General features: G+C 37.5%; 2 protein-coding genes across 4 annotated transcripts; both read left to right on the top strand.

Moving 5' to 3' along the window:
* Positions 1–4,108: 4,108 nt before the first annotated feature.
* On the top strand, positions 4,109–11,412 carry smim14 (small integral membrane protein 14). The gene is made up of 5 exons (XM_010750614.3): positions 4,109–4,261; positions 6,185–6,285; positions 6,983–7,031; positions 7,152–7,318; positions 9,288–11,412. The coding sequence occupies exons 2-5, from the start codon at positions 6,211–6,213 to the stop codon at positions 9,324–9,326; spliced, it is 330 nt and encodes a 109-aa protein (XP_010748916.1). The 5' UTR covers positions 4,109–4,261; positions 6,185–6,210; the 3' UTR covers positions 9,327–11,412.
* Positions 11,413–12,562: 1,150 nt separating this feature from the next.
* Positions 12,563–17,639, top strand: map9 (microtubule-associated protein 9). Of its 3 annotated transcripts, none has more exons than XM_027276739.1 (14): positions 12,563–12,944; positions 13,763–13,847; positions 14,524–14,994; positions 15,068–15,234; positions 15,330–15,417; positions 15,501–15,568; positions 15,646–15,707; positions 15,790–15,952; positions 16,066–16,152; positions 16,240–16,401; positions 16,490–16,635; positions 16,948–17,083; positions 17,186–17,346; positions 17,546–17,639. In XM_027276739.1, the coding sequence occupies exons 1-13, from the start codon at positions 12,873–12,875 to the stop codon at positions 17,303–17,305; spliced, it is 1,827 nt and encodes a 608-aa protein (XP_027132540.1). In that variant the 5' UTR covers positions 12,563–12,872; the 3' UTR covers positions 17,306–17,346; positions 17,546–17,639. The 3 variants fall into 3 exon arrangements, with proteins under 3 accessions (XP_027132540.1, XP_027132541.1, XP_010748917.2); XM_027276740.1 differs by having other exon boundaries at positions 12,563–12,748; positions 12,822–12,944; positions 17,186–17,626; XM_010750615.3 differs by having other exon boundaries at positions 17,186–17,626.
* The last annotated feature ends 201 nt before the right edge of the window (positions 17,640–17,840 follow it).

Genomic DNA, 17,840 nt, shown 5'->3' with positions numbered 1-17,840 from the left:
ACACATCAACTATTCACAGTTCACACACTGTCTCACCTGAATATTTCATAATCTGACATTCAAGTTGCTTTAATTTATTGTAGTTTATTTCATAATCTGACATTCAAGTTGCTTTAATTTATTGTAGTTACATTTAATATAATATGTCAATTGTGTTTTTATTAGTGTATAATCACCTGAAAATATCTTTTTATGACTTTAAAAGTCCATCATGTTGGACACTGGATCGAAATAGGACCACGATACTATACTATACTATACTATACTATACTATACTATACTATACTATACTATGTCTCACCTGAATATTTCATAAACTGACATTTAAGTTAAATTTAACACCTGATTCCTTCACCTTATATATGATGTGTCATTGGGATTTCACTTCACTGTTGTTGTTGTTTATTTGTATTAAGAAAGCTGCTGACACATCAACTATGGAGAAGAAGAGGCTCAGTTTTTATTTACATGCATCTTTTAACCCCAAACACACAAACAGTACAAGTACAAGGCTTATAGACATGCAAATGTGGAGACTATTTAGAATTGATTTAGTTATTTATAAACTATTTACAGTTCACACACTGTGTTTATTTCATAAACTGACATCTAAGTTAAATTTAACACCTGATTTCTACACCTTATATATGATGTGTCATTGGGATTTCACTTCACTGTTGTTGTTTTTGTTTTTGTTTTTTATTTGTATTAAGAAAGCTGCTGACACATCAACTATTCACAGTTCACACACTGTGTTTATTTCATAGACTGATATTTAAGTTAAATTTAACACCTGATTTCTACACCTTATATATGATGTGTCATTGGGATTTTACTTCACTGTTGTTGTTGTTTTTGTTAGACACTGGATCTAAATAGGACCTTTCACCTCTATCACATGAGAGTTACAATACTACAAGCTACAATAACCTAATGTTCAAAACATCAAAATAACTTAACTAAAGCAAACACTATACTATATACACTTTTTACTTCATTGTTGTTGTTGTTAAAGCTGCTGACACATCAACAATTCACAGTTCACACACTGTCTCACTCTGAATATTTCATAACCTTTAGACATTTAAGTTGCTTTAAATTATTGTAGTGGCTTTTTAAAGGTATAACAGAACAAGATAGACATTTAATATAATATGTAAATTCTGTTTTTATTAGTGTATAATCACCTGAAAATATCTCAAGTCAACTTTATTGTCAATGCTGCTATATGTACAGGACATACAAAGAATTGAAATTGCTTTTCCCTCTTATCCCGGTGCAAACTGCAATAAACATGAAATATAAGATATAAGTAAAGATGTAAAAATAAAATTAAAATATAGATATATAAGATAAAAGACATCCGAGAATAGAAAAGACAGTGGCAAGTCTGGAGATAAATAGTATAGTAAGTATGGCTGTATTGGAATTGGAATAAACAGTATACAGTAACAGAATTATTTGTATAAATATAAATATAAATATGGCAGTATGGACAAGTATGGATCTTTTTATGACTTTAAAATTTTATCTCTGGATGTTGTGAGTCCATCATGCTAGACACTGGTTAGACACGTCTATCACATTCCCTGTGATGACCAGTCAGCTGGAACAGGCTAAAAATAAACGAAACTGTATAGACCAGAGGTCTTCAACCTTTTCAGCACAAGGACCCCTTGGACGAGAGACAAACAGAACAGAGACTGTCCTATAAGCTTGGCCTATAATAACTTTTACATTTACTTTATTCACCTTTTATTTCACCTTATTAACTGAGTTATTAGCCTGTATGTGTTTATGATTGATAAAAGGTGCATGCATAATGGAATCGTTTATTTTGTAAATATATATTTTTTCTTTTTTGTCAAAAGTACCTTATTACTGCTGTTTGTTATATATTTTTTATCTCACAAATTATTTTAGTGAAACCTGTCATTTATTAATTGGCGGACCCCCTGCAGTCCCTCTGCGGACTCCCTAGGGGTCACGAACCCCTGGTTGAAGACTCCTGGTATAAGACTACAGTTGGTAACTGTATAAACCAAATTAAAAAATAATCTAAAAATATAAACAACATATATATAAATATAAATAACATAATATTAATTAAAATGTGACAAAACAATAATAAATATTAAAATGTATTTTTATTTATTTATACTGTATTTGAATAAATGTAAATAATACTGTAAACTGTATTTGTTATATTTGTTTCCACAGCTGTACAGATGTTTGGGTCTGTCTGCCTCTGTATGATGAGCAGTTTGTTTACTATCCAGAGTGTCATCGTTTCTTTACTGTGATTGGCTCAAATTCCTGCCCATCAAACTTCTGGACCAATAGGAATCGTTTAAAGCGCCCCGTGCCCCTATCTGCCCCCTCACACCTCCCTGCCCCCGCCTCCTCCTGAAGTTCCCGGATGTCAGTGGTGAAGAATGGTGATGGGAAGTTCGGTTCTTTTTAGGGAGTCGGATCATTCGACTCGACTCTTCACTTTACTACTTCATAATTCAGCCAAATTTAGCACTGTCTTTTGTTTTTTAAAGATATTTTTTGGCCTTTTCAAGCTTTATTTTTCGATAGAGACAGCTGAAGAGTGACAGGAGCCTTTATAAATGTGGTGGTTTACAGACCCTTGTGAAAGGGTAACCCTGAAAACGCCCAATGAATGCACCTATAAAAACAATTTCAAAAAAACATAACTTGTTACTGTGTTTTTGATGTAAACATCAGTTTATTACAAGTTTATTACAACAAGTTCAGCATCGTAGCAAGTAAAACGTTACTTGGAGAGCTCCTGGCCGAATGATAAGAGACTCTCCCGACCTATGCAGGACAAGCCCTTATATAGGTAGTTTGTGCCCCCCATGACATACAATTAAAATAGCTCGTGGCAAAACATACAATGAAGTCACTTAAGTCAAAGGACCAGATAGACAAAAGAAATCCCCTTACCAGGAAAGACCACCTAAAGGCTTAACCTTTGACCTGACTCCTTATCCATCCATTCAAAGGAGGTCTTGCATCTTTGCGCAGACACCTCACTGGTAATCATATTTAAACCAAAAAAAATCTGTGAATTGCAGAGATGTATAGTAACGAAGTGGAACTACTTAAGTACTGTACTTAAGTACTAAAATGCAGTATCTGTACTCTTCCCCAACTTCCACTTTTACTGCACTACATATTTTTGAAGAATTTAATACTTTTACTCGGATACATTTTTCATGCGCTGAATCGTTACTCGTTACTATTGTAGCGTCCAGCCGGACGCGTGATGAATGACGAGGCGATATTCAACAAACCTGCATTTATTGCTGAACGGTTTGGTAACAGGACTCGGTTACTGTCAGTCCCGGTCTCTCACATCAATCTCGCTCGTGCGCCGTACATCATACACCTGACGCACCCAGGCGCGCCCTCTCACCTGCTCCCCCGCCCCCTCGCTCTCGCATTCATTCAGACACATTCACAGACCATGGGAAATCATAGAACTCTACCATGAACATTGTAACACTGTAACATTAGAAGTTGTGCCTTAATAAATATTTGAAATACTATAAACAACAGTACTTGTACTTTTACTTTCAGTACTTGAATAGCAATTTTTTACATACTTCTACTTGCAATACTTAAGTACAAAACATTTTGAATACTTTAGTACTTTTACTTAAGTATGGTGTTTAAAGAACACATCAACTTCTACTCAAGTCAGTTTTTTGATATAGCACTTGTACTTCTACTCCACTCCTTTACTCCAGTACTTTATACATCTCTGCATTAGAAGTTGTGCCTTAATAAATATTTGAAATACTATAAACAACAGTACTTGTACTTTTACTTTCAGTACTTGAGTAGCAATTTTTTACATACTTCTATTTGCAATACTTAAGTACAAAACATTTTGAATATTTTAGTACTTTTACTTAAGTATGGTGTTTAAAGAACACTTCAACTTCTACTCAAGTCAGTTCTTTGATATAGCACTTGTACTTCTACTCCACTCCTTTACTCCAGTACTTTATACATCTCTGGTGAATTGACAAGAGAATGAAAATGCTTGCAGTGCGGCTCTTTTGAACCGGCTCGTCCACGAACGCCGCATGACTAGTGAAGAAGCTGGTTGGCTCACGTGTGTCGAGGCGAACACAGACGGTCGGTCGGTCGGTTGACATGTCTGCAGCTTAGCAGGACAGCAGAGACGCCCAGGCCGCTTCAAAACACGCTTAAAAACGGCTCTTTAACACCTTTAACGCTCAGAGTAAGTCCCGTTTCGATGCCGTTCGCTGTCTCATGTGTCTGTGAATCAAATGTTTGTTGTTGGCAGGCGATTTAAAAATAAATAAATAAATAAAAAATAAGGCCAGGTTAGCAACCAGCTAAGTCTGACGTTAGTTAAATGTTAAAATGTTTTATGTGCAAACTCAACGTTTGGTGCAGCTACAGTGAAACACTTTGTTTATATGTAAATATTCCTGCAGACAGTGAGCATTTAACGTGCATCTTTACATGCAGTGACAGTGTGTGTTTATATTTTAGCATTTAAAAAACACGACCTATCTTATTTACTTTGTGCAAACTACAGCTATGCAAATAAATGGACATGCAGGGCCACATTGGGTTTGTTGCATAATATATATTGCAATAAGAAAATAAACAAGAAATGCAGAACAGGTTTTTTATAGAAGTAGTGACAGTGAACATAAAAGACAAGTGAAAGCACCTTCATACACTGCATGGTTTGTAATAGTAACAGTTTATTTGTGCATACAACTGTGCATATCTCTGAAATTCAGCCGATCAAATATCAATACTGTCTTGCAGTTATTATTTATATCATGGTCACTTACTTTTGTAATATTATTTATTTTATGCTCACTTTATTTTGTAATATTATTTATATTATGGTCACTACTCTTGCAATAATATTTATTATTTGTATCATGGTCACTTTCTTTTGTAATATTTCTCACACTTTACATTACAATACTCTTTTTATATATCATGCCACTTTTATCCTCATTACTCGTCTGTTTTGAAGGTTGATTGTTTTTCCTGTTTATTGTAGGTTACAGATATTTCGGTCTGATTTTTTTGCCTTTTTTACTTTTTTCTAATTCTTTCCTCTGCTGCTGTAACAAGTAAACTTCCCCGTGGTGGGATGAATAAAGTATAATCTAATCTAATCTAATCTAATCTAAAATTCAGTATCTTATAGACCAGGACAGCTCTGATAACCTGTAGCAGACATCCTGTATTTATTATAATTTATGGACCAGTTAATTGCCAGGCTCTTTACTTTGAATGACACTCATAATTAGTGTTGTTAATTATGAGGTTTGTCTTTATGGCAAGTGCACCATAAAGATAAACCAGTCCAGACTTCACATGGACGTCACCAGAATCGACTCTCAGTTTGCAACAGTGACAGTAAATTCTGTGCATGTCTTCACATTGAGCCAATCAAACCAGTGTCTTTATATAACTGGTATATCCCTGGACATATCTGCAGCAGACATCTGTGCATTTATTTCGACTGTATCCGACAACTAATGCAAACATTGTGACCCCAGCTGCCTCCTCAGGTACTCCGGTCACCATGTACTGAGAGTTTTATGGGCGGAAAAATTTATTTAATGTTTAATTTTGTGGTTATGTTGTGGTCTGTGTATTCATGTGAGCCTGTGTCTCCTTTTAAGGACGATAAATCTTGCAACACTTGCAATTAGTACCAATTAGCTAAATTCTTGCATTCATGGACCAATTTATTGACTGACTTTCAACATATAAAGCCACTCTGAATTAGTGTTATTAAAGAGAAGCGTGCCATGAAGATAATCACCAGAATTAACTATATTAAAATATTCTATTTGTTGTTTAAATATGGCAATTTACAGTAACAAAGTTTTAGATTACTTTCAATAACCTATTTTTCTTTTAAAATATTTATATTAGTTTGCCCAGCCGGGCTTAAACAAAGAGATAACTGTGACAGGCCTCACTCTTAACAAACATCTAGATTACCACAGAGATAATCGAGCCACAGAGTGTGCTGACTGTCCCTAACCGAGCAGTCTCCTCCCTTTTTAAACCTGCGTGTGAAACAACAATAGAGCACAGTGTGGACAGGAAAGAGGAGCGTTGGGTTTCTCTCACGGCACTTTGTCCCCTCCTGTTCTCCCAGGTGGACGACGTTTGGTGAGGGGAAAAATGGCAGAGGGAGGCTTTGACCCTTGCGAGTGCATCTGCACCCACGAGTATGCTATGAGGCGTCTCCTCAACCTGGTAAGCCGTGCAAGCGGGTTCAGCGAGTTTGACGTCAAATGTTCTGATTTTTTTACCGAGATTAGATTCAAGGGCAGGTGACAGTATTCAAAGTATGCAAGTAAAAAAATATCTCCTGTTGAAGTCGAGAGGAAGAAGCAAAGAGATTAACGTGAGAAACAACCGGCAAGTGTGTGTGTGTGTGTGTAGGGAAGGGGAATGAAAAGCTGACGACTGGCAGTGTATCCTGGTTCCTGCTCAGTGTTTATCTTGAGTCCCGCCTGGCAAAGACGAGTCACTCTGTTGCACCGTGCGCTGTCAAGTGTGCACGGACTTCTAAATATACTCTCAACAGAAGGTGTTTTTGTAAAAACAATGCACAGAAACTAACTTTCAAAGAACGAACGCAGCTTGTTATTATGTTGTCTCAGTTTCCAGGTCACCTCATTGGCTCTTTGTCCACAGGTGTTACTTGCATGGCGAGCTGCAGTTGGCTCAGAGCTCGGGGTTGTTTTTTTTGCTTTAAAGGAGGAAAAGGGTGTTGTCCAAACTAACTAAAGTATCTGCACACACTTTAGGAGCCGGGCAGAGCTCAGGTGGCTGCCTCGCAGCATCTGTATGTGAATGAATGTTGGTAACAGTAAGCAGTGAGTTTATATTTCTCCCATTCTGCTCTTCTGTTACATCCACTGTGTTCCTTCTGTAATCTCTCTTTCAGCTCAGGCAATCTCAGTCCTACTGCACAGACACAGACTGCCCTCAGGAATGTATGTATGACCACAATAGACCTTTTTTTCCATTGGCTGCATGTTCTCAAATGAGAAGCACGTCTGTCGATCACGCGTGTGAAGTGCAAAGACGTTGTTGTTTATTGTGTTTGCTTTCAGTGCCGGGTCCCGGTGGATCAGTCGGCGGCGGCGGCGGAGCAGGAGATGACCTGACGCTCCCCATGGTTCTGATGGGATGGATGGTGCTGGCTCTGCTCCTGTTTCTGTTTCGCCCATCCAGTCTCAGGGGTCCCCGCCCAACAGGCAAATCCCCTGGACCCCACAATGTCAGTACCAATCACACTCTGCCTTTCATTTAACGTGACATTAATTTGACTCAAAATGTGTCTGTGTGGTCATTTCCGAAGATAAAATTCAAATCTGATGAAAACTATAACCCCAAATTAAGAAATAAAAATGAGTAATCAAGAGAAAGAAGCAATGCCATTATTAGTGGTGCTGAATACCAGTTAATAGAAGTGTTCACTTCTTTCTTTTCAGAGATGAATTGCTGAGAATGTGCCTACGTTTATAGTTGGTGGTTAAAAAATATGCATTTAGCTTATGTTGTGGGAGTGAGCTCATAAAATTAAACGATCACAGATCTTTTATTACCACTCCAAAGAGGCTGCTGAAGCTCTTATCGCATGTGTTGTATAGTTTCTTTTCTTTTCTGCTTTTAGACGATGATGTTGTCGTCGTGTCATCACATTTTATTCTTTTTACAGCCCCAGACTTTTTCACGTGGCACAGTAGGAAAAGGAGAAGCACAGGTGTTACTCCTCATTATTAATGATGGTTTATGACAGCATGAGCAGCCGCAGGGCCCTGGAACTGAAGCAGCTAAATGGAATACAGCCATTATTTACACCTGTGTTTTTACTATAACAATAAGCCTCTATGTTCTCTTTGTGCATTTTAAATATCAGCTGTAATAACCAGAGACAGCTGTCAGTTTATTAGTATTATTATTATTATTATTATTGTTGTTGTTGTTGTTGTTGTGCAATATTATTTTTCCTTTTGTTGTGAACTTTTCCTAGCCAGTGTGTATTTCCTGTTTCAAACGGGTGTTTACATGTCTGACAAGATTATCTAAAAGGTGATAAATCCAATTTAGCAACAATTAAAACCCTGGAGATATTTTTTTAGCTTGTTTTTTATGTGTTATATTGTCCAAGAGGTTGTGAGTTAATCATTACTAAGGTGTTTCCCTCTAGATTGACATCCTCTCAGAAGGACAGACGTTAACCACATCAGTGACCCGCTGACCGATTGGATAACATTGTGGGTGTTTAACTATCCAGCTAATGTGGAAATTAAAAGTGTTTTATTCAGGTTACTTTGACCTTCGTATGATGAACAGGGAAGTAATGCTTCAGTAAACCACCACTCTGTGTGAGGTCATTTCATGACGGTAAAGACGCACAGATGTTTTTGTGCGTACACACGTGTTATACAGTCGTGGTCAAGGTTTACATACCACTTGTAAACAACATAATGTCATGGCTGTCTTGAGTTTACAGTTATTTCTACAACTCTCATTTTTCTCTGATAGAGTGATGGGAACCGATACTTAAAAAAACATTCATGAAGTTTGGTTCTTTTATGACTTTATTATGGGTCAACTGAAAATGTGACCAAATCTGCTGGGTCAAAAATATACATACAGCAACATGAATTAGCAATTTTAGTGACTTAGAAAGTCAAAAAATGGCCAAGAGACATGTAACCAAATATTAACAAATTGCTGTATGTATGTTTTTGACCCAGCAGATTTGGTCACATTTTCAGTTGACCCATAATAAAGTCATAAAAGAACCAAACTTCATGAATGTTTTTTTAAGTATCGGTTCCCATCACTCTATCAGAGAAAAATGAGAGTTGTAGAAATAACTGTAAACTCAAGACAGCCATGACATTATGTTGTTTACAAGTGTAGGTAAACCTTTGACCACGACTGTACATCTGGTCCGAGTCACACCTTCACCGCAGCTGGTGGTTACTACATTGGCCGCCGCTTCATCATCTACCGCTGACCTCAAAACGACGATGGGCACTGACACAGCGTTCCAACTAAAACTGTTTACTATTTTACATTTAACAGTAAACGTAAGTTAAAGTGTGTCGCTGATGAAGAACTTGTTTTAGCAGGTATTTTTAAAATAACTTCAGGGTTCCTGCATATACGTCGAGAGAGCAGAAACTAAATGTTTATTCTGTGATATCTTGATATGCTCTTGTCTCTGTTTGCAGAGCGACAGAAGAGAGCCTCCAGCACCACCTATTGATTAGCAGTGGAGCCGGAGAAGCAGCACTCACCCACCTGCTCTAACTGGAACTGCACAGCTAGCTAGTTACTGGGACCAGGACAGCGCCATCTCCCTGTCGACCTCCATTCAAATATCTTTCTGCTTTTTTCTCTCTCATTTTAATGCCACTGTGTTTTTGGGGTGGATTTGTCTGTGATTCCTGTTACTAGAGCCCAAACGAAGCTGGATTGATGAGGCCGATACAAAGAGGAAAAAACAAAAAACACGCACAACGTAAACAAGAGGTTGTTTTTGACAAAGAAACAGATTAGGATAAGATTTGATCATGACACTTTCTCAAAGATTAAAGTTGAATTTAAGAGAAATAACTACTGAATATGTAACATACGTCTGTGATGAAACCAAATGATACTGGCTGACGACATCAGCTTGTTGATACATCAGCTGGGCTCTGTCTTTAAGCAGGAGGTCTGTTATCTTTGTGAGTCAGTCCCTGATCCCAGTTCTGGTGCTCAGACGGGAGCTCATAATGAAGGAATGTGTTATCTGGGTGGAGGAGACAGAGAAGAAGAAGAAGGAAGGGAGGGAGGGAGGCGTAGCAGAGAGTTCCCTTGTGCACTGCTGAATTTCTTATCCGAGTGCTTGCTGAGTAACGAAGGGTGGCGGGTTCAGTTCAGAAACATTCCACTCTTTCCACTTTCCAGCTCTTAAACAGTGCCAGTAAACTCTTCATATCACACGATATTTTAATCGCATATAAAAACCAGCATACTGATCACATTTATACGGTTGAATAAGGATTTTGGCGTGCAATAACACGGCATATTTATCTCCTGTGTTTACATCCAGGCCTGCATCCAGCAAATCGTCTCCTTATATTAACTCCGTGTCTGTCCCTTCATGTAACCGTGGGTTTGATTATTATAGTAGAAGCGATTTAAGGTGGCGGCGACAGATGTTAAAGAGTCCGTTTCACATTTCAGCTCGGTGAAGAGGGTCAGATAGGTGTGATCTTTGTAAAACAATATACTCAGCATAAGCAGCATAGGTTTTAATCATATTGAGATGATCCCTTGTACTGTAATTGTTTTGTGGTTAAAAGACAAACATGATTATTGTATATTGATTATTAGTAGAATGATATTTTACTAGCACTTTAGTTGTTGGATCCTTTTTTTGAAGGTGTTAACATGACGGGACGGCCTTTTCGTTTCTTACTGAGAATCACAGCATCCAAAGTTTCTACTTCACAGCGACTTCTCTACGGTAACAAGAAAATGAACATCTTCAAACAGTGCCAATGTGAATTTATAGCTCATTATTTAGAGCAGCAATACAGCTTGGGAACAGGATCTCTGTAGTTTTCTCGCATTCACACTTAAAGCTTCTTTTCTTACAGGATTTGTTGATTTTTGGTCCAGAGTTTTGCAAAATAAGTTTATAATTTTACAACGAAATGATGAGATTTGCGAGCTAGATTAAATACAATAAGTGAACAGATAAAAAAGAAACCCTTGACGGGAGAGGAGGAGCATCAACCCATCGTTGATACAATCTCGAGTTTTCAATTGTTGGCTATTGTATTGCAGTGCAAGATAGTAGGTTTCCAGTTTCTCTAGTCGCTGACCGTATCGTTTTTCATGCTCCTGTTATAGAAACATGGCTTTTTAGTAGCATATCTGGGTCTTGGTTTATGTTCCAGGGTGCTTGCGGTATCAGAAATTACACGAATTAGTTGTAAAAAATTTGAAGGCTCTTTGAATATATGGTGTAAGAAACTGGATATGATCACAACTGCGCGCTGAGTTCATCCCAACAGTCTTCAGTGGCTGCTCATTTCCACATCAACAGATGTCTCCTCAGATTTTTGTTGTTCTCGCTCGGGAGTTGGCAGGCAGGAGATTTAAGGAAGGAAAATAGTGACGTGAATCACGAGTAGTTCTGGATAATTCCCGGGTGGAAGCCAAACTGGATTGTTGAGATGAACAAGTGGACTATCTGGTACCATGGGAGACCTTGATTTACACTGTTACTGTCTAAGAGAAAAAGGGCTTCAACTATGCACTTTTCCTATAACAAAACAAAAAATAAAAAGAATTCAGTCTTAATGCCGCTCTGTGATTTATTACCAACACAAACACATAGACGTATTTCAGGGTTTCACTCTATAAATAAGATAAGACAAACTTTAATGATCCCATATCGGGGAAATTCACTTGTACACAAGGTGGATAAGAAGTAAGAAAGTCATGACGTCAACAGACGACTGCACAGAATATTTTAGACGGCACCACAGCGTGATAGATTTTTAATGTTGTACCTCAGTCTCCTCAGTAAGTGGATTAAGCTGAACCCCCAGCTGTATAAATGCAGTAAAGGAATAAGTACATAACAAGTGGTGAAGGTAATTTACTCACGTACTGTATTTAAATGGGATTTTTTTCCATTTTAAGTTGATGTATGTGCATTCAACTTCATCTTAAAGTCGTATATTATACATTTTTTTACTCCTCTGCATTTATTAGACAGCCGTTGAGTGAGATTTCACATACAAAACCTGTGAAAAAATACTGTTTACATTTTAATGCATCAGTAGTATCGACTGATTTGAACTAAATTAAAACAAAAACATGCTGACATACATGAGATGAGAGACAAAGAGAACAGGGACCCCCGCATGTAATTCATTTTTTTAAAATGTGTCACATTGGCCTATAATAACTTTTATATTTACTTTATTCACCTTTTATTTCACCTTATTGACCTATTTATATACTGAGTTATTAGCCTGTATGTGTTTAGGATTGATAAAATAGGTCATGCATCGTGGCATCATTTATTTTGTAAATAGTTTTTGTCAAAAGTAACTGATTATTGCATATTAATGCTTATATTTTTTTAAATTCTCACAAATTATTTTAGTGAAAATTATGAATTCGTGGACCCAGTGGTCACAGACCCCTGGCTGAAGACCACTAAAGGATTTGAACTTGTGATTAAGTATTTTAAAATTATATTTCTGTTGAAAATTAACACATATAACACACCTGGTGTATAAGATGCCTGTCTTCCATAATAATACTTTTAATTAAAAAGGTAAACAAGCACATAAATGATTATTTTTTTAAATGTTCATGCTATATATACTCACTAAAAGTATTTAGTATTAATATTTATTCGTATATATTTGTGTTTTATTTTATTTTGAACTTTTTTTTTAACTGAATGTTTGAAATTTGAGCGCCTCGTCTGCGCATGCGCAGTGGTGAACGGAACTCGTTTCCCTGGGTTACCGTCAACAAGCCCGTTAGCTCATTGTAGCCGTGTAGCGTTATTAGCTTTGTTTTATGTGTTAAAACTAGAATAAACAGCGAGGTTGTAATCAAACCTCGCACACTGATCATGTAGTTATGGTGCTATAATGGTAAATGCATAGGTAGCGAGGTAAATGAAGCTAAGCTACTTCTTTACAGTTAACTTAAGCCGACAGCTAGTTAGCATGCTAACGTGTTTGTAGTTTTTAAGGATGTCGGATCGAGACTTCAGGACGTGTTTGTAGTTTTTAAGGATGTCGGATCGAGACTTCAGGACTCTGGCGCACACGAGGAGCCCGAAAACATCCAGGAGGACGAAGTTTCAGGTAAAACCTGTTTGTCAGAGGACAAGCGGAGTGAGGGGATTAGTTATGGAGCATCAGGTCGACATGAAATGATGTTGATGTTGTTGTTGATGTTATTGTTGTTGTTGTTGTTGTTGTTGTTGATGATGATGTTGTTGTTGATGATGTTGTTGTTGATAATGTTGTTGTTGTTGATTTTCTTGTTATTGTTTATGTTGTTCTTGTTGATGTTGATGATGATGTTGTTGATGTTGTTGAAGTTGTTGTTGATGTTTATGATGATGATGTTGTTGTTGTTGTTGTTAATGTTATTGTTGTTGATGTTCTTGTTATTGTTGATGTTGTTGTTAATGTTGTTGTTGTTGAAGTTGTTGAAGTTGTTGTTGATGTTTATGATGATGATGTTGTTGTTGTTGTTGTTGTTAATGTTATTGTTGTTAATGTTATTGTTGTTGATGTTCTTGTTATTGTTGATGTTGTTGTTAATGTTGTTGTTGTTGTTGTTGTTGAAGTTGTTGTTGATGACGATGAAGATGATGATGATGATGTTGTTGTTGTTGTTGTTGATGTTAATGTTGTTGTTGTTGATGTTGTTGAAGTTGATGTTGATGTTGTTGATGTTGTTAATGTTATTGTTGTTGATGTTCTTGTTATTGTTGATGTTGTTGTTAATGTTGTTGTTGTTGAAGTTGTTGTTGAAGTTGTTGTTGATGATGATGATGATGATGATGATGATGATGATGTTGTTGATGTTGTTGTTAATGTTGTTGTTGATGTTGTTGTTGATGTTGTTGAAGTTGTTGTTGATGTTGATGATGATGTTGTTGTTGTTGTTGTAGGATGAACTTCAGGCTGCCGTCTCTGCCAGGGCGAGCAAACCAAAGACGGACAGACACTCTGAAGACTTCAATGAAGAGGAAGATGGTGAGATGTCTGACTGTTATGACTCTGTTTACATTGTAATATTTATCTGTATCACCTCTGTCTGTTTTTAATGATGAAGGTTGGTTATTTACTTTTAGCACCTGTGTATCACTTTTTGTGCAAGTTACTTTTCTTTTTATCACATTTTTGTTAGGTTCATTTTTTAAATTTTGCATTTATATAAACATATACACAAACGTACTGAACTTACAAAACATTACAAACAATTACCCCACATTGTACCCACCCCTGATCCTACCCTAACTCCCCTGGAACCAAGAGCACATTTAAAAGAGAAAAGATATTACCTTAGGGAAATTACCCCCCCCCCAAAAAAATAGATATAAGATACATAAATAAACAAATATAATATATGTACTAAACACATTTTAAAAGAAAAATGTTAATATGTTGTATAGAAGAGGAATATTAATGATGTTACTCCAAAGATAGTGGTGATTGTTGTGGATGATTTTCAGCATAATCTGGTGTTACATTGACACAAATAGTCAGAAGAACATTTCATATTAGATTCATTGTGAGTTGGAAAGTTGGAGTTAGTTTTCATCCACATCTCTCATTCTTCCTCAGAGGATGGAGTTTGTTGGAGGTTGTTTAGTTGAATCGTTACAGTTCAATGTTTCTAATCTATCTTGTCATTTTCTGTATTTCGCAGATTTTTTGAACGAACTCCTCAAATCAAGAAGAAAAAAGTCCGGGAAGAGTAAAGCCAAAATCAACGACTTTGATATTTCAGACGACGAGGGCAAACACAGCAAGACGAAGAGAGTTTCATTCCTGAAAACACAAAGAATCAGCTCTCCCACGGAGGACACCGCGGCGTCAGAGTCGCGTGAAAACGAGCCGCCTGACTCTTCAAAAGATCGACACAACGATTATAACTCACAACACTCAATGAATGTCAGCGAAGATAACGTGCAATCTAAAACCAGCGATGCAGAGTCTACAGATCCTCAAAGAGAGCTCACGAGAGAGAGCACAAGTCAGTCTCTGTCATATCAAACATCAGGAGAGACTCTGCAGGACATGCCTTTACCTCTACCGTCTGATACTCCAGCTCCAGAGGAGAAGAGCGACTGTGCTCTGGAAGAAAGATCCGAGTCTCCACAGTTATCAGCAGCTGACGGTTTGTTTACACAGTTTCATGCAAAAATCTCAACGGGCACATTATATGCTACTTACTAACTGTTATTATTCAGATGATGCTGCTGAGAGGGAGCCTCCCAGGCCTAAACCGAGGCAAAGGACTCTCGGATTGAGCGCTACGGAGAAGATAGATGAAGATGCTGAATCTCAGGATCTCAGCAGGCCTCAGACTTCCTCTGCGTCCATTCCTGTCTCCTTTGACAGATCCAGCAACGTCACAGTAAGGAGCTGCAGTCCAAACATGTGTTTTAATGCTCGGTTATTCTGTTTTTTTCTAATCATAGCACATGTTTGTTATGCTGTCTCATCATGTAGTGGACAGAAAGAGATCACACATCCTATTCAAGCAAGAGTGAACAATCGCAGCACTTCACCAAGTCCACGGTTGATTCTGGATCCAGAGGTAATAACTGAGGGTTCGGCACCATGACCTTGTTTTATTTTACTGCACCGTTATCTCATGAATCCTCTTATTTGTTGTTTTAGATGGCTTTATTTCCGATGACAGCAAAGAGCAGGAGAGAAAGTACTCCACGTCATTTGAAGAGCTTAATGTAAGTCATTCAGGAGTCAGGTGTGACTGTTATTACCAAGTAACACATCAGTTAATGTGTTTATTGTTTTCTTACAGCGAGACTCAGGAGATCACTCTGATCAGCTCTCTCATGTCCATGAAAAATCATTTGATACCAGGTAGGTAAACGAGCTGCAAGAATAGACGCATCAGATAAAACCAGGCCGTCACTTCACTGACTGTCATTTTCATTTAAATCAGGACATCAAGTTCTCACTCCAAAATGACGCCGAGATCTCAGAGCGCGTGCTCCAGGAGAGTGGAATCAAAGTATTTGGGATCTCTCAAAGTTCTGGATCGTAAAGTTTCTCTGCAGGAGTCTCAGCCGCAAGCAGCAGATTCACTCAGAGCTGCCGTTTACCAGGTCAGTGTCGTAATGAACCTTTCTTTGTACTAATTATTCATGTCGAGGGCTTCAGAGTATCTACAGTTCATTCTCAGTCAACTAAAATCTCATCCGACATGTACCTTTAACAGGAATGGCTTCAAAAGAAGAAAGAAAAATTGAGAGAGAACATGCTGCTGAAGAAGAAAGAGGATCTCCTGAAGGAGAAAAAGAAAAGGGTGAGTCATCTTTTCAACTGCTTTAGAACACTGTAAAGAAAACACGTTATTTTCAACATATATTCTAACTTTTTATGACACAAACAGGAAGAAGAAGCCAAAAAGGAAGACGCTGTTGCGTCATACGAGGCCTGGAAAGAAAAGAAAGCCGAGAGTCTGAAAGCAAAAGCCAAAGAAATGCAAGACGTGATCAGAAAGCAGCAAAGAGCGACTGAAGAGAAAGAGGAAAAAAGACAATCTGCTCAGCAGGTGCACTGATGTTTTACTGAGCGGTGTTCTAACAGGCAGTTTCTGTGGGAGGACGTAATGTTAATTAATGGTTTCATAAACGTTACAGATGTTTGAGAGATGGAAATCCGAGCACGATCGTCTCCTCAAAGAAAAGTTTAGAAAGCAAAAAGAAGCTGAGCGTAAGCTGAAGTTAAAAAAGCAAGAAGAGGAGGAAGAAAGAAAGAGAGACAGCAAATCTGCCTTTTCTAACTGGTGAGTTTTTCATTACTATTTATTCAAAAGGCGATTAAACACGACCTCTCTGTGCATCGAAAGTCTGCTGATAGATAGTTCATATGTTTTTCACTTTTAGTGGTGAGAGTGGCAGGACTGCCAACACTGTCTTACTGTACTTTTATTCTGAAAGGAAGTATTCAAACCTCTACAAAATAAAGGTTTTTAACGCTGAACAATGCTGTCTAAATGATCGACCACTAGATGGCAGCCAGAGCACGATGTTTCATCACCTCCATTTCAGTCAGAAAATCATCAACACTCATCATTTTCTTTCTTAAAACGATGAAGGCAGGAAAAGAAGAAAGATGTGGTCCATGAGAAAATCCAGATGGAGCGTAAAGAGGTGAAAGATAAAGAAGAGGAGGAACAATACATGAAGGAAGAGAGAGATAAAATGTCTCTGGAGCTGTATGAAAACTGGCTGGTAAGTAGATGTACTAAACTAATGTAGTGTGAACTCTGACTCTGTTTATAGTGAAGGCATCTGCTAGAGTTAAACTCTCTTATTATTTGTTTTTTCCAACAGGTACGGAAAGATCTAGAACAGAAGAGACAAAAAGAAGAGAGACGGATCAGAGCAATACTCAGAGACAGTCCACCTCCGCCATGGAGCCCTCCCAATAAAACTATACCGTTTCGAAAATGACATTTGAAATGTAACATGCCACCACGAGAATATCTGAGTGTGTATGTTACATTCTGTGTGTTTTTTTTTTTTTAAAGATAGTCGATTGAAGCTGTTAGATTGTATATTTTTGTCAGGTTTTGTAGGCAGCAGCTCTGGTAGAGTTTATATTTTTATATGCGTCTGAACTGTTGCAGTAGGTTTAGAAAATGTTTATGTTTCATTTACTTGCAGTGACAATGTGTGGTCTCTTATCACCAGGTTATACATCAGAATGTGGAGCAGCAGTAAGAAGAAATATGGATGTAAAAGGCTAATTTAATTAAACTACTAGTGTTGACTGTTGAAAAGTTTTTTTGTGTGATCTCTTTGACACTAAACATTTTTAATTTAATTGGTGAAACCTTTTTGTTTTGTTTTCATCCTAACATTTTATGTGATCTAACATGTTCCTACCAGCACGAAGACTTCAAACAAGTTTCTGCAGAGAGAAGAATTTTGGATTTACGACTCGGACACGGTGAAAACTAATCGTCTTAATGAATGACTGCTGTTC

The sequence above is a fragment of the Larimichthys crocea genome, unplaced genomic scaffold (genome assembly GCF_000972845.2).
Source record: "Larimichthys crocea isolate SSNF unplaced genomic scaffold, L_crocea_2.0 scaffold539, whole genome shotgun sequence".
Lineage (NCBI taxonomy): Eukaryota > Metazoa > Chordata > Actinopteri > Sciaenidae > Larimichthys > Larimichthys crocea.
This window is presented reverse-complemented; position numbering and strand designations above follow the sequence as displayed.